This window comes from Chiloscyllium plagiosum, unplaced genomic scaffold, assembly GCF_037043375.1.
Source record: "Chiloscyllium plagiosum isolate Xiang-an unplaced genomic scaffold, Cpla_swu_hap1 HiC_scaffold_19, whole genome shotgun sequence".
NCBI lineage: Eukaryota > Metazoa > Chordata > Chondrichthyes > Orectolobiformes > Hemiscylliidae > Chiloscyllium > Chiloscyllium plagiosum.
The window spans coordinates 24,957,456-24,973,828 of record NW_028270157.1 but is presented as its reverse complement, the minus strand read 5'-3'; the positions used below and the strand labels follow the sequence as shown (position 1 = coordinate 24,973,828).

The 16,373-nt window shown below is 40.5% G+C and overlaps 1 protein-coding gene across 1 annotated transcript in view; it reads right to left on the bottom strand.

The window, feature by feature from the left end:
* Positions 1-632: 632 nt before the first annotated feature.
* The window catches only part of LOC122559395 (CD82 antigen-like), a 54,482-nt gene continuing 38,741 nt past the window's right edge, over positions 633-16,373 (bottom strand). The window contains exons 6-10 of the mRNA XM_043708842.2: positions 12,960-13,034; positions 10,889-10,996; positions 7,578-7,727; positions 4,408-4,491; positions 633-846 (exon numbers count right to left, since the gene is read on the bottom strand). Coding sequence (XP_043564777.2) covers positions 784-846; positions 4,408-4,491; positions 7,578-7,727; positions 10,889-10,996; positions 12,960-13,034 — 480 coding nt within the window. The 3' untranslated portion in view covers positions 633-783. The remainder of the gene's footprint in view (positions 847-4,407; positions 4,492-7,577; positions 7,728-10,888; positions 10,997-12,959; positions 13,035-16,373) is intronic.

The window sequence follows — 16,373 nt, the reverse complement described above, 5'->3', positions numbered from 1 at the left end:
TAGGTCTCTCAAAATAAATCCTAACTGCCAAATTAACCTGAATGTTAACCTTAAGTAAATCCTGAACTAGGACTCCTCAGTCCCTTTGTGATACAGATTTCTGAATCCCTTCTCCCATTTACAAAATAGTCTACACACCCATTCTTCCTACCAAAGGGTATAACTTCACACTTTCCCACATTGTATTCCAACTGTCACTTCTTTGTCCACTCTCCCAGCTTGTCCAAGTCCTTTTGCAGCCTCCTCACTTTTTCACCACCATCTGTCCCTCCATCTATCTCTGTGTCATCTGCAAACTTAGCTACAATGCCCTGAATTCCTTTGTCCAGACTGTTAATGTACAAGGTCACCTAACACCTTTATCTTTTCAGAGTGCAAATTGTTCAGAGAACTTCAATGTGGAAAATTAATTCATATGGAACTGTGCAAAATATCTTAAAATTTAAAAGATGATTTGACAAAATACTTCTGCAAGCTTCATGTACATCATTTCATTAGGTTCTACAATAGAATTTGGAAGAATTCTGAAAATTGTTGCCATTGTTGTTAACTATTTAGCCTTCTATTCAATTATATCATAGGATTAATTAGGGGTCAATATCCTTAGAAGAGGATGTATTAAATCCAAAGCATCCAATAAAACAATGCTTTATTTCTAAAACAAATTGTTGCATTCATAATTCTTCAAGCTAAACAAGACATTAGAATTGATTTCTGATTGGAAGATGCATTTGTTTCATGTTAACAGATGAAACAAATGATATTTTTCAGATAGTTCTCTTTTCAATAATTCTCTTTTTTCTTTATCGATTTGAACAGATACACAGCCATGATGAACTGCAATACCTAGGAGGAGAGAAACAGTTAAACAATTGTGAATCATATACTAGGTTTAACTCATTGAAATGGCAAATGATTACCAGAGATGTCAACCGGTTTAACAGAAGTGTTCATCCGTTTGAAATAAAGACAACACGAGTTAAAGTAGCTAAAAGGTGAAAACATTCAAATGCATCAGTTTTATCAGCTATTATCAGTAACAGTCAGTTCTTGGCTCCAGCCAGTTTGAAGTTCCCCTTGTTATATGCTAATTTGTGCACTGACTGGATTAGTACTTGCCTTAAGTCCTCTATGTTAAATAGGAACTGAAACATATGAGAGACTGGCCTTTAGGCTAAACAGATGGCACAACAGGGTCCTCTAACATCTTGCTCTCACAGCACAACACTGTCCTCTCCACCCCGAAACTACCAAGATCCCCAGAGAGCCATTGGACAATTTAAATCAACTCCCATACCATGAGATCCTTCTCTTAGCAAGGGCAGATATTGACAATGACACTCAACAATGTTGCCAGTGTGTCAGTACAATCTTTGGCTATCTGCTAAGAAGAATGTTTAATACAAAGACTTCAAACCTGACACCAAGTTCATGGTCTACCTGTGTTACCTGTCTTCTTGAATGTATCATAAACATGGACAACATATAGCAGAGATCTCAGATTCTTTGAGAATTATCATTAATGATACCTCTGTAAAGAGTCATCTAGACTCGAAATGTTAGCTTACTTTTCCTCGATGGATGCTGCCTGACCAACTGTGATTTCCAGCACTTTTTGTTTTCATCCCTGTGTTAGCCATTGTCCATGTGCCTGACACAATTCCAGAACTAGCTCTGTATTATGACTTTGTAAGTGGTTATCTGAAGGACAGAGAAAACATTTCAAGGATATCCTCCTTCAAAAGATGTAATATCTCTATTGACTCATGGAAGCCCAAATTGGAAAAGAAGCATCCATAAAGGTGCCAACCATCTTGGGTGTGTTTGACAGGTCCTGATGGAAGTCAAGTGCAAACAGCAGAAGGAGTGTGTGAAAAGTTGAGAATCCCAACCGCTCACTTCAACAAATATCACTTGCCCTACCTGTAGCAGATTATGCGGATCCTGCATTTGAATATTTTGTCACCTCAGGGTTCTTAGCACCAGGATGAAAGAAAATCATCCTTAGTTGCAAGGACTGCCTGAAACATGACAACATTCCATTGGGATGGATGGTGATCTCCTTCTTTATTGTTGGGCTGGAAATTTTATTTTCAGCAATTCCTATGAAAAGCACTAGTGGAGGGAAAGTCATGGGAGGAAAGCACTGGCTATCAGAAATTACCCCAGCACAGTCACACGCCAGCTAATTTATCTCTCCATAGGCATTAGAGGCTGAGAGAGGAACACATTAGATAAAACAAGTGCAGTCCCAGAATATATATTTATAATGTGCATGCTTATGCTTTAATGTAACTTGACCTGAGAATCTTTCATAAAGCATTTAAAGTATTTTAACAAGTAATCAAACACAGATGGATCATAGATTTTTGTTTCTATTGTACATTCTAGCCCGTTTTAACTCAAATTAAATGAGATCAATTCTCACTTAACATAATTTTCCAAGATAAAATTATATTTTTGTTCATCAATTATGTAGAACAGAATGGTTGTGGTCATTGTATACTGGGTGACCTAATGGCATTGAAAGATTTTCTGGAGTTGGAATTTCAAGGTAAATTGTTCCTTTCAATGGCTACAGTTAATTATTACAGTAGCTATAGAAACATGGGTGTGGATTTTTATAGGCCCTTGGAGCAGGTTGGTGTGCAGTTGGCCAGTAAAACAACATGAATGTCATGCTTACTGCTTACTCGCCTGTCCTCCTTTTGTTCTACCATCGATTATGGAAGCATTGGGCAGTTTGGTTGACTGTGGGCTAATTGAGGTCTACATGTGGCCACCTCCCACTGCCACTGAGATATAAACAACAATAGGGAGGCTTACACCAAGCAACCAACGTGGCAGATATCACATCATAGGCTGGTCAGATACAGCAGAAATGCCTTGCCCCATTGAGCTCTCCCCATTAGATTGCCACCCTGCCAGTCTAACCTAACATTGGCGCCAATCTCCTTGCCTCCCTCACAAGAATCTTCAATTTGGCCACACCCTACACCCCAATTACCTTTCATTCTGCCTTGGCATCCTTGGTTTTTGGGACAGAATTTGGCAACAACAGTGACTATAGCTTCTGACTGCATTGCGAGGATCTGAGAGATACTCGACTGAGGACCTGGATGGAAATGGAAGTTCTATCTTAAATCAGTTAGCACCCCTCCAAATGATAAATGCTTGCAGAATGAGTGAACTCTCCCTCAACATTTTAGAAAGAGTTTGGGGAGCCCAGCACTTCATTAAATCCAGCCCACAGCAAATATATGCTATTAAAGCTATATGAAGAACTTAGCACTCTGTTCATGACTGCCAATTTTTAAAACAAAAAATAACACTGATAAAACTTTGTGGGAAGGTGAGTCGATATACCCATGTACTTCATTATTTTTTGGGATCAGCAAACAATGAGTTATAGGCCATTCAGCTCATCTAGTCCACACCAGCCCTCTGTGGAGCATCCCATCCCCTAACCTATCCCTGTGACATTAAATTTCTCATGGCCAATCTACCCAATCTACACATCTTTGGACTGTCGAAGGAAAACCCAAGAGGAAACCCATGCAGACACAGGGAAATATACAAACTCCATACAGACAGTTGTCTAAGGCTGGAATCAAACCCTGGTCCCTGGTGCTACTGAGTGAACAGACCTTTTTCTCTTCAACTAAGAATCCACTAGAATCAAATCAAAGAGAGCATAATGCTCCATAACATTTAATTAATTGTCCAATGCACATTCACTTCTTCATTGCATCTTCCTCCACACTGTACTATTGTAACATCAAAACCTCAGCAAACAATAGGGCCAATCACAGCTGAGACTGGTTTATGCCACATCTGGACATGTGTCTGCTGAGTATGGCTGCCAATGGCAATCAGGAATAGGAACTATATCTAATTATTCCCTTCCCTAGCCTCATAATGTTACAGTGAATTGAAGTCTCTATTACAACCTTATCTAACTAGGCATAGACATGCCATCAAAATGTGAGGCAATATTAGTTTCTAAGAACATGTTAATATGGCTCTGATCCAATTTATCGCCTTGTAATGCAGTGATAGTTTTGATCTTAAAATATTCCACTTCAAAGCGAGATTAAAATGTCTATTGCTGCACCACAAGCACAGACACTCCTTCAATACTTGTACTGAGATTGTCAGAGCAGACCCAAAAAAGGTTATTCACAATTATTTTGAGTTATTGACTTGAAGTGAGTGTTTAGTTATTTAACATTTAAACTATTACCAAAAATAAGGGCAATTGGGAATTGTATGGCCAAAAGAAGATTTGGTCTTTTTAGCCCATGTCATGAGTAATCCGTTCACTGACCAATATGATCATTTTTAAGTTTTACTAGTATTAACTTATCTACAGGTCCAAATGTTTGGATGCAAACTTATTTAATTTACCTGTATTAGGAGGAGAACAGCAGCAGCTACAAGAACTGTTGAGATGTTGCTATTGAGCCATTGTTTTATTTGTGTTCTGCAGCCCTATAAGGCAAGTTGTGTAAACGGTCATGCTATATACTGAAAGGATTTTACAGGCAACCTCAATTATCTGAACGACATAGGTGGGGAATATTTTGTTCAGAGAATGGCTGGATAATCAAATGTTTGGATAACACAATTTACCCAAGCATCAGGACATTGAGATCTTGTTTGGATAATCCGAAATATGCATAATCATTGTTCGGATAATCAAGGTTGTCCTGTATATACATTTATAACTTCAAATAACTATAAAACAGCAATTAGGAAAATACAATCATCATCTAATATACATGAACCAAAATGTTACATATTTGTCATTTTTTGATTGACTTTCTTCAAGTTTCACATGTTGGCTCCCAAGATTTGGGAACAAACATGGGTTAAGAATCTCCCTATAATAAGGAACATCAGAAATTTTATGCCCCTGCTTAGCCTCCATCCATTTCCTCCTCTAAACTAAAACCCAAGAAAATATTTCTTAAACAAGGCTGGCCTGACTCCACCTGTTGGCCAGTTAATTTTGATTTAATTTTAAGCCAACTCAACATCTGAAATTTGACTTCTAGTTGTTACAAAAAATGGTAGTGCTGACATGAGAATTCAGAAGATCTGAGCTAAATAACAATGGATCCAAGAGGAAGCTTTGTTGCCAAAGCTTTATTTACATTTCAAATTTTGTCATAATTTGGAACATCCCCTCTGCACCTCTTGTCATGTTCACATCGAGTGATAAAGGAAGGATGACATCACATCATAAATTAAATCTGAATGAAGAATTAATCTTCAAATAGCTTGAATGAAAAATGAAATATTAATGCAAAAGCAACATCAAAACTGTATGAGCTGCATTATACAGAGCATTGCCATGGTGTAACATTCTCAAGATAATTTAATAGTAACTTAATTTCCAACAGCAGTGTTTTTAAGAGGAGGTTATTTTTTGCTAGTTCTAGTCCTTGAGATACAGATTTTCTTTTAAAAATTAAGAATTGGATTTTCCATTTTTCTGCCAGTGGGCTTAACAGGAAGATCCAATGGGATGTTTGCCAGTTGCCTACCTATCTGCTCCTGCCCCTGGTGCTCCTCCTGCCCCCATCACATGATGCAAGTAGCATTACTTCAAATGCTACCAGCTAATAGTCCTATTCATGGATGCTAAATACTGAATAGTTGAAGGTTATGTATTAAAAAGGTTTTGGATATTGATTAGTTAATTAGACTTGTTTAAAAATAAAATTTATTTTTATAAAATATTTCAATCTTTTTTGTAACTAAACAAATTTGGCTTCATAAAAAGACTACTAAGACCTGTGTTCTTTTCATATATAACACATTATCCCGAAAGAACTGTCTTCTTTTAACCTGATGTGTTTTGGTCAAATCTAGTTTACTAAAAAGTATACTTAAATGTGTACATAAAGAATAGCCAGTCCAGCACTGGGAAATCATTTAGAGTGGAGATGTAAGTTCTATGGAAAGCAACAAGCAGACTCCACCAAAGCATTTGGGTCTTGTTGTATTCTTCAAACATAGGCTTGGAGGTCTGCTCACACTTAAGGACTTCATCTTGCCAGAATTTAACCAATGGCAGGAGTGGCCTCAGCAAGAAAGGATGGAGCCCAACAGATCTTCCTATGCAGTTTGGTTTCATCTGGGTGATCCTATTTTACCAAACCGCGTGAGCCCATTGGATAGCCCTTCACCCATTTCCCTCCACAACCCTTACTAGGGCCTATCAGCTTGCTACCTGGGGGATCCCAGACTCATGTATCATTCCCAATCAATGCGGCTTATCTCCTCTCGCCCTAAATGCATTATGAGCAGTGGCGACGGTCTCTATGAGTGCTGCCAATGCTAGGAGGCTTTTAATTGTCTGGTAGCTCTCTGGAATGGGTATTTTTATCTCTGAAGGCTGGTTTCCAATCTGTTGATGGCTAATAAGCCTCACTATTGCCACCTGCTGGTGAACATCCTGGAGAGCTGCCCAGCTCTCTGCTCAGTGACCCCTACCACTGTCACCAGCTGCTGCTGGAGGACCCTTTACACTTGTTAAAAAACATATTTATTTGCCTGTGTGGTAAATCAGAAACAGTTGGTTCTGCTATAATGTGTGTTTCTTCAAAATAAATTGGCCTTAACGCGATTGAAGAATTTAGACCGTTATTTGCAGAATGCGAACTTTCCTTACCTGTATTGGCTATTATGCAACTCTGGCCCCATTAGCTTAAATGGTGCAGCTATTGTACGATTTTCTTAAAATGTGAGTTTGTATCACCTTATATCGGAACTGGCTGTATGCAATACTTATTGTCTTTGTGGATGCATTCATTGAGCTTTAGAGGACAACAAGCAGGGCAGTGTTTAACTTTTCCCAGCAAAAAAGGATTAGAGCAAGCTGCAAGTCCACCACTTTGTTCACACCATGAATCTGATCCCTTTCTCCTGGGCTGGGAGCTTATTTATGTTTGTAGGGTAAGATCCCAGCAGAATTCTTCAAGAAAGCACTGAGAAGAGAAGAGGCAGTGAGGGTGACACGGTGGGTCAGTGGTTAGTACTGTTACCTCACAACACCAGGGACCCAGGTTTGATTCCAGATTCGGGCAACCGTCTGTGTGGAATTTGCGCATTCTCCCCATCTCTGCATGTGTTTTTTCTGGGTGCTCTGGTTTCCTCCCACAGTCCAAAGATGTGCAGGTTAAGTGAATTGGCCATGCTAAGTTCCCCATAGTGTTCAGGGATGTGTAGGTTAGGTGTGTTAGTCAGGGGTAATGTAAAGTAATAGGGAATGGATCTGGGTGGATACTTTCCAGAGGTTTGGTGTGTACTTGTTAGGCCTAATGGCCTATTTCCACACTGTAGTGATTCTCTGATGCTTATATCAAGAATGAAGTAATAGCAGTCCATTCGACAAAATGTGATAAAGGATTTTCTTAAAGGGGAAAGAAGAAAGCGTGGAGTGAAGACCTATTATTATTGTCAATATATAAGATATTATAAGCTGAAATTAATGCTGAAGATATGTAAGCACTTCTTTTCAATTTTCGATTTATATTTATGGAGAAATGGAAATTATGTTAATACCTTACCTGTGGGTATATGTAGCTACTCTCATTAATTGTACAAAAAAAAGTAGAATCATCTACAGTAAAATTGCTACATGAGCAAGGTAGAGACGTCGATAAAATCAGATCATCCTGTTCCCAATCTGTCGAATTGTAATATCCACAACATTGAAACTAGGATACAAAAACAAATAACATTTGAAAAGTGGGGGTTAGAGCTTTGAAGAGCAGAGAGATATGTTGTGATGATTCCAGGAATAGCAGGAATTGATTTCCAGAGTATGACCACATGAGGCATAACAGGTAAATCGAGTCTAAATCTTTCGGACACAAAGAAATCCAAAATTGTTGCTGTCCCCTTGAAATCATCACACCTCTGACTTACTAATTTTTAGGTCATAGAGTCATAGAAAAGTACAGCACAGAAACAGACCCTTTCGGTCCAACCTGTCCATGCCAACCAGATATCCCAACCTAATATAGTCCTACCTGCCAGCAGCCAGCCCATATCCCTCCAAACACTTCCTATTCATATACCCATCCATATGCCTTTTAAATGTTGCAATTGCACCAGCCTCCACCACTTCCTCTGGCAGCTCATTCCATACACATAACACCTCAAAAGGTTGTCCCTCAGGTCTCTTTTATATCTTTCATCTCTGGCCCTAAACCTATGCCCTCTAGTTCTGGACTCCCCGACCCCAGGGAAAATACTTTGTCTATTTATCCTATCCATGCCCCTCATGATTTTCTAAACCTCTACAAGGTCACCCCTCAACCTCTAATGCTCCAAGGAAAACAGCCCCAGCTTACTCAGCCTCACCCTATAGCTCAAGTCCTCCAACCCTGGCAACATCCTTGTAAATCTTTTCTGAACCCTTTCAAGTTTCACAACACCCTTCCAATAGAAAGGAAACCAGAATTGCCTGCAATATTCCAAAAGTGGCAGAACCAATGTCTTGTACAGCTGCAACATGACCTCCCAACTGAGCCTTTAAATGGGCAAAGATCCTGCTCACCTGCAATAGTGCTTAAATATACAAATTAGGATCCAAAGATGGTTGGATTAAAAAAGTTTATCCCCTAGTGAAGACATAGCAATTGAGATTAGGAACCACCAGAATACTTTGCAAAAAAACACACCTTTAACACAAGTTTATCAGGAAGTGATCAGCATATAGCGTCGAGACTCTGCGGGAAAAGGAGAGGATAGAGCCTGTTGCGTGTTCCCAGAGCAGACAGTCAAAGTCATTTGGCAGAATGCCTCATTATCAGAACTTTCCAATAAGCACCAAGGCATCGCTTGGTTGGTGGTGAGAAGGGCACTACTTGGGAGATCTTTCATATATGCCCGGTCAGCCTGTGTCACTACATGCTGCCCTCAGAACAGCTGCAGGTTTGGGGGTGGGGGTGGGGGGGGGGTTGAGACTGTCACACATCTCTGTCCAAAATGTACCTTCGCAAAGGGAACTGGAAGAAGATGCAGTTGTTTTTGTTGAGGTTCTTCATGAGCAGCTCCATGATACTGGAGTCTGTGCTTTATGGTCTGTTCTGCAGGATGCACACCATGACAAACATCAACTGCACCTGGAGGACCATCAATTCAGTGAAAGGCACTCTTTGGTATGCCAGAGCCTTGTTGGTCTTCTAGAACAAGAAGTTGACCCTGACCGAGTGTTGCAGACTGGCACATTTTATGTCATAACGTGTGCCGCTGGAAAAGCACAGCCGGTCAGGCAGTATCTGAGGAGCAGGAGAGTCGACATTTTGGGCATAGGTCCTGCATCAGGAATGTGGAGGTGGGGGGGCCCAAGAGGCTGGGAGATAAACAGAAGAGGATTGGGGCTGGGAGGAAGGTAGCTTGGAAGGCGATAGGTAGGTGAAGGTAGGGGGTGATAGTGATAGGTCGGAGTGGAGGATGGAGTGAATAGGTGGGAAGGAAGAAGGACAGGTAAGACAGTTCAAGAGGGCAGTTGGAGGGTTGGATCTGAGATAATGTGAGCGGAGGGGAGGGGAGATGAGGAAACTGGTGAAATTGACGTTGATGCCATGTGCTTGGAGGATCCTAATGCGGAAGGTGTGATGTTCTTACTGCAGGCATCAGGTGGCTAGGATTTGGTGGTGAAAGAGGTCCAGGACTTGCATGCCCTTGGTGGACTCTGCATCTCCCCTCCCCTCACCTTATCCCAGATTCAACCCTCCAACTCAGCACCACCCTCTTGAATTGACCTACCTGTCCATCTTTCTTCCCACCAATCCGCTCCAGACTCCTCTCCGACCTATTACCATCAACCCCCACCTTCATCTACCTATCGCCTTCCAAGCTGCCTTCCCCTCAGCCCCACCCCGTTCTCATTTATCTCAGGGCCCTTGCATTATCAATCCCCCACCCCAACATCCCCCTCTATACCCCACATTCCTGATGAAGGACTTATACACGAAACATCAACTCTCCTGCTCCTTTGATGCTGCCTGACCTGCTGTGCTTTTCCAGTGCCACACTTTCTGACTCCAGCATCTGCACACTTTCTCCTGGCACATTCTATGTGCTGAGGGATACACCAAAGGTTGGGGCAGCTGCCACTTAGATGCAGTTGGGGAAAGGTGTTCCAGTTGAAGGTAAATGGGGGGGGGTGTCTGTTTGGTAATCAGACCTTCCTTGTGCCTCAGATATGGGTAAATATTGGTATTGTGTAAGAGAGGTCTTTGGTTTCTTTGGGATAGAGTCAAAGTTCAACATTTATTGCTTGCTTGATATGCATTTGTGCAGAACTGAACTGCTTTTGTGTCAATGTATACATACAAAGAATCTTTTTATGAATAAAGTATATTTTTGAAACAAAAAATGATTTGGAGGTGATTAGACAGAGGCCTAGGACTGGTAAGTAAAACTGAATACTACATGAGAATTGAAACAGCATTTTCTTCTGTGCTTGAAACCTGCAGATTGAAATGGTGGCATAGAAATAAGATACAGAGTTAATCACATTGTTAGATGTACAAAATGCTATGGATGTATTTTGCATTGTAATATTCTATGAGAATGAGTTGCTACATAAATGTACAACTATTGTGGCCCAGACTTTTGTCAGACTGCTTTTTTAAAAAAAATAAACTTGTTATGACAAACCTCCATGGTAGGTGGGATCATGTGACCCAAAGCTAGGGATATGACCACAGCATCACAAAGGTCTTGATTACTTTGTTTTATAACATTAACATACATGATTCTTCAAAGCAATCAAGAATGATGATAGCCACGACAAAAGAAGTGATCCTGCCAACTATAACATGTTAAGTTATTGTTGTTTATCTGTTTCTTTTTGTGAACTTACCTCTTTCTGAATGACATCCATAAAATTCCATTTTAATTCTTTGGAAAAGCTGTCATTGCCATAATGTTTAATAACCTCAATGGTTTGCTTATCCAGTACAGTTACAATCTGTTAAAATTAAATATAATTGGATTGAATGTTCATTTAAAAGCCAGCAGACAATAGAGCTACAAAATAATCCTTTTGTAAATACATGCAAAAAGACTCAGAAACTGAAAAGCTTCGTGATTAAAAGTCAAATCAATAACGTAAAATTGATAAAATGAAACAGTCAGCTACTGGTGTCATGATTCTGCATGTTCAAACTATATTAATTTGCTGAACATTAGTTACTTTCTGATACAAAACACTGACTCAAGCAGATTTTCAAAAGACATTAGAAACTGGCAATTAATTTCCTACGTGTATGATATAATGACACAGAAACATAAAGGAAACTAATCTTTTAACTCCAATTAAACTCTTGAGGATTAATTCACTGAAGTTAATATAATAGTCTCCTGTAATACCATTGAGAGCTTTTCCCACATGGGCAGAAAAACACTACACCCACACGGAAGAGCACTTAGTGCCTCAGTGACTCATGAACATGTCTGATGTGGCACATACATATTAAGAGGCAGTATAACTATACAATTAAATATGGAAACATTGAGTGAGAAAGTACTATTCAACTGCACCAACTGATTACTTTACAAACAGGGTAAGGTTTATCTTGTTTTCCAAGTTTACAGTGGCATGGTGGCTCAGTGGTTAGCACTACTACCTCATAGCACCTGGGACTTGGGTTCAATTCCCACCTTGGGCAATTGTCTGTCTGTGTGGAGCTTGCACATTCTCCCCATGTTTGTGTGGATTGGCTCTTGTTTCCTCCCACAATCCAAAAATGTACAGGTCAGGTCAATTGGCCAAGCTAAATTGCCCATTGTGTTAGGTACATTAGTCAGGGGTAAATGTAATGGAATTGGTCTGGGTGGCTTACTCTTTGGAGGGTCGGTGTGGACTTGTTGGGCTAAAGGGCCTGTTTCCACACTGTAGGGAATCTAATCTAAAAAAAATGTTCACAGTGGTTCTGAGACACTTCAGCCACTTTATGTTATTTTAGTTGGCTGACATTGTTCTTATTTCTGCTTTCCACTGTAAAAGCTCCTGGTTGTTATTCAGACCTTAATCTGTCACCTGCGACTTTGCTAAACAATCTTTGTCATTGCTGTATGTCTGGAATTTGGCAATTCAGAATATTTATGAAAGTAATTTGACAAAACAGAGGATTGGAATGGGCAATAATATACACTATATATCAGATATTCATAGATCAAACACATTTTCTTATTACAGATTTCTCCAGCTTTCTCATTTCCCCTCCGCCCACCTTTTCTCAGTTCCAACCCTCAGACTCAGCACCGCCTTCTTGACCTGCAATCTCCTTCCCGACCTCTCCGCCCCCACCCCCACCCCCTCTCCGGCCTATCACCCTCACCTTAACCTCCTTCCACCTATCATATTCCCAATTCCCCATCCTCCAAGTCCCTACTCCCTACCTTTTATCTTAGCCTGCTTGGCACACCCTCCTCATTCTTGAAGAAGGGCTTATGCCCGAAAGGTCAATACTCCTGCTCCTTTGATGCTGCCTGACCTGCTGCGCTTTTCCAGCAATAGATTTTTAAGCATCAACATTAAGTGCAAATAATTGATATCATAATATGTAGCAATAACTGTATATCACTTTCACCACATGTAATGCTCTGCTTTCAGTTATTTCACAATGTCCATATTTACATTGTTGTGTTAGTTTTAACAAGTAGGTAGACAAGTTCAAGGATTTTGTTACAGGCATATTGTCAGTTTACATGAGCCGGCAAAGATCATGATAGCACAGAATTTTATCAGAATGCTGATTAATGATTATCTCAATAGATTTTATGCAAAAAGATTCAAATTATCATTTACTGCAACAATAAACTGGAGTTCAAGATCAATCACCCTCATTTTAATTTAATATATTCATAAACTTGCTATAACTGAATTGTTATATTTGTGTTTAGATGGTAATAATAAAATGCATACATACGTGACTATACTGTGAAAGTATGGCCAGTCCAATAGAAAGTTGCAGAATGAAGATAAGGATCAGAAATAAGAAGTACTGAAAATAAAAATAATTAAATCATTTCAACAGATTCAACAGTATTTTCAATGTGTTAAAATATTTTGATTTGTAAATTTTGATTTGTGTAATGGTGTGGAAGTGGTGATGGAAAACCAAATGCTAACTTAACATGTCTTAAAATCTTTATTCAATTGCAGTAAATAAGATAGTAAATAAAATTTGGGAGAGGTGTAAAACAGACTTTAGTTTGCTATTATGTGTTTTATAATAGCTTGTCCCATGCAGCCTTCAAGATTCTCACAAGCCTCCTATCAACTCTCGGTTACAACTGACCTCTGGCCTGATGGTGTCCACACTGCCTGACCTGAATCAGGTCAGATACAATGAATCGCTCTCAATTTCCATTTTGGCCAAGCTACTGGTTGTTAATGAGGCTTAAGTGTTAAAGTGGCCTGGTTCTCATGTTGCAGCTGCAGTGGGTGGGTCTCTCACCGGCTTTCATCTGAGGATTTAAAGTACCCTAGAATGTGCAAATTTTACATCAGCAACAAAAAAAAAGAGTGAAAGCATTACGAATATCCCTCAGTAAAGGCAACTACCCAATGCTGCCTACTCTGCAGTTTATGTGACTCCCATCCCACAAAGTCAATTGAATTGTCCAGTCTTCTTAAGTAGGCAAGCAAACACTTCAGTTGTGAAGTCAATGGGGCACAATTTCCAATGTCAAGTGTGTGATGGCAGGAAGGGGCTGCAGTTGGACCCACCAACTCCAGAATGATTTCTAATGGCTGCAGGACGCTGAGATATTCTGTTTAAAAGGCCCATTTTAGTGCTGGGGAATTTATCCCTGTAATGATAACTCTAAGGACCTGTAGCCCTCACTCCTCACACTCCCATGCCTAATTCATGCAATCCCAGCCCTTCATTCACATCTCTAAGCTTTCTTATACACCCTCATGCATTGGAAAGCTTGGGTAAGAGCCCAGCTATCAATTAGAGTGTTGAAACAGTTGAGCCCAGGCAAAATATTGCATGATTGACAGCTCTGAAATATTCTATAAATTCCACAATTGTTATTTACATAAGAGAATGAGACTTCAGGTGTTTGCAGTTTCTGCTATTAATTGGGCCTTTTATTTGCACTTTTATTGATCCTAGCCTGGCTTCATCTACTCAGAGACTTTCAGAAAAAAACATCCTTTTCATCAGGTGATAAAGGCATCAAGACTGTGACATCCACCGTGTCCACCTCAGATTCCAAAGTTTCTTCAATACTAGACAGAGGTGGAGAATGTACGGGTTCCAATAGACTTTCTGGCTGTTCTCAGGGGCTGGGTATGTTTTGCTCCTGCCTTATTTGTGATTTACAGCTTTCATGTGTTCTACATGCTTGTTCAGGATTGCCACACCTCCCTGAACTTTGTATGTCATGGGACCTGACCCTGTGTCAACCATGCCTCTTAACCATGCAGAGCCATTTCCATGGTTTTAGCACCAAACTTCATCCTCTGAAGAAAACTGCCTCTCTGGCTTAGAGAGGTCTTGTGCCTGGCACTGGCATTCCTGCTGCAGTTTCACATTCTTCTCAACCATTAGCCGCAGCCCCCCCACTTTCCCGCATCCCATGCAACCCCATGTCCCCAAGGTCTGGGAAGATCAGATTTAACCTGGTGCAGAGTCTTCTCTCTATTAGCAACACTGCTAGAGTTACCCCTGTAGTTGCAAGAGGGTTCGTCTGATAATCAAATAGGTACTGGGACAGTTAGTACTGAGTGAAGCTGTAGGTTGTTTCTTTAAGCAGGCCTTCAACTTTTGGATTGTTCTTTCTGCCAGACCATTGGATGATGGTTATAAGCTGTCCTTATCTGCAGAATGTCATTCAACTTTAGGAAATATTCAAACTCCCTGCTGCTAAATGGTGGCCTGTTGTCTGTGACCAACAATTCCAGGTGTCCATCTAATGCAAAAATGCTCACAACTTTTCTATCTTCATCCCTGTATTTGACGAATGAATTCTATGCATGTCCAATGACTTTGGGTGGATGTCCACATTGCCTAAATACATTGAGCCCATAAAGGGTCTGGTATAGTCTTCAAGTAACTGAGTCCACGATTTACCCGGCCATTCCCACGAATGTGGGGGAGCTACTGGCAATACATTTGTCCTTGTTGGCACTCCAGGCACTGCTCCATTAATGAAGCATGTCTACATTCAAACCTGGCCAGAATGCATAACCTCTCACTGACATGCTCATTCTGGAAACCCTGGATGACCTGGTGGAGTTCAGCCAGTATCTGGCAGTGACAATCACTCTTGCTCCCCTTAATAAAAGGCCATCCTTTATGTTAATCTGGTCTTGCTGACTCCAGAGAACTTTCAATTCTGGTTATGTTAGTCCTTTTGTTTCTTCCATCACCACCAGCTTAGTTTTGCCACGACCCGTATCTTTCTGCGTTCACAGTCTGACATTGTCAGAGGATCAGAAGGTTGTCTGGTAAGTTTAAACCCGAATGGACTCCTCCAATGGTGGCACCATCGGTGGTGTATCTGCCAGTGGTAGGTGGCTCAAGGCATTCAAATTTGCTACTTGGCCCCCTGGATGGTGGTCTAACTTGTAATTGTATGCACTTCGAATGAGAGCCCACTGCTGAATTCGACCAGAGCTATGGGTGGCATGGCTTTGTCATCATTGAGTAGCCATAAAAGTTGTTTGTGGTCTGTTACTATTACAAATTTACTTTTATAAAGGTTGTGGTGGAACTTTCTCATGCCAAAAATGACTGTCAAATCTTCCTTCTCTCTCTCTCTGAGTGTATTTGCGCTCTGCGTCAGCCAAAGACTGAATAGCATTGGTCGTTCAGTTCCATTGGACCATCTGTGAGCGAATGAAGGCATCGCATATCAGCACCAGATCTCACTTGGGATCATGTTGTGCCAACATCTTAGATGATGATAGCTGCTCCTTCATTTCCCTAAAGATTACACCATGGCTATGTGATCATTTTGAAAGTTGATCCTTTTTTGATAGCAGAGATAAGGGTGCAAGGAGATAGGCCAGGTTATGTATGAGCTTTCTGATATAATTCAGTAACCCAAGGAAAGACCGAATCTCCCATACCGATGTGGGAGCTGGAGCACTTTTGATCGCCCTCACTTTATCTTCCAATGGGTGAAACCCAGTCTTGTCAACTCTGTACCCCAAGTAGGTCACTTGGGTGGCTTGTACACACATTTATCCTTTCTAAGGTGTACCCCACCTTGGAGAAATGCCTAAAAACTATGTCCAAGTTCTCAAAGAGTTCTTTATTGGTCTTCCCTGCCATTAACACGTCATCCAGATAAATGGCAACCTGGGGTAGACCTTGTAAAATGTT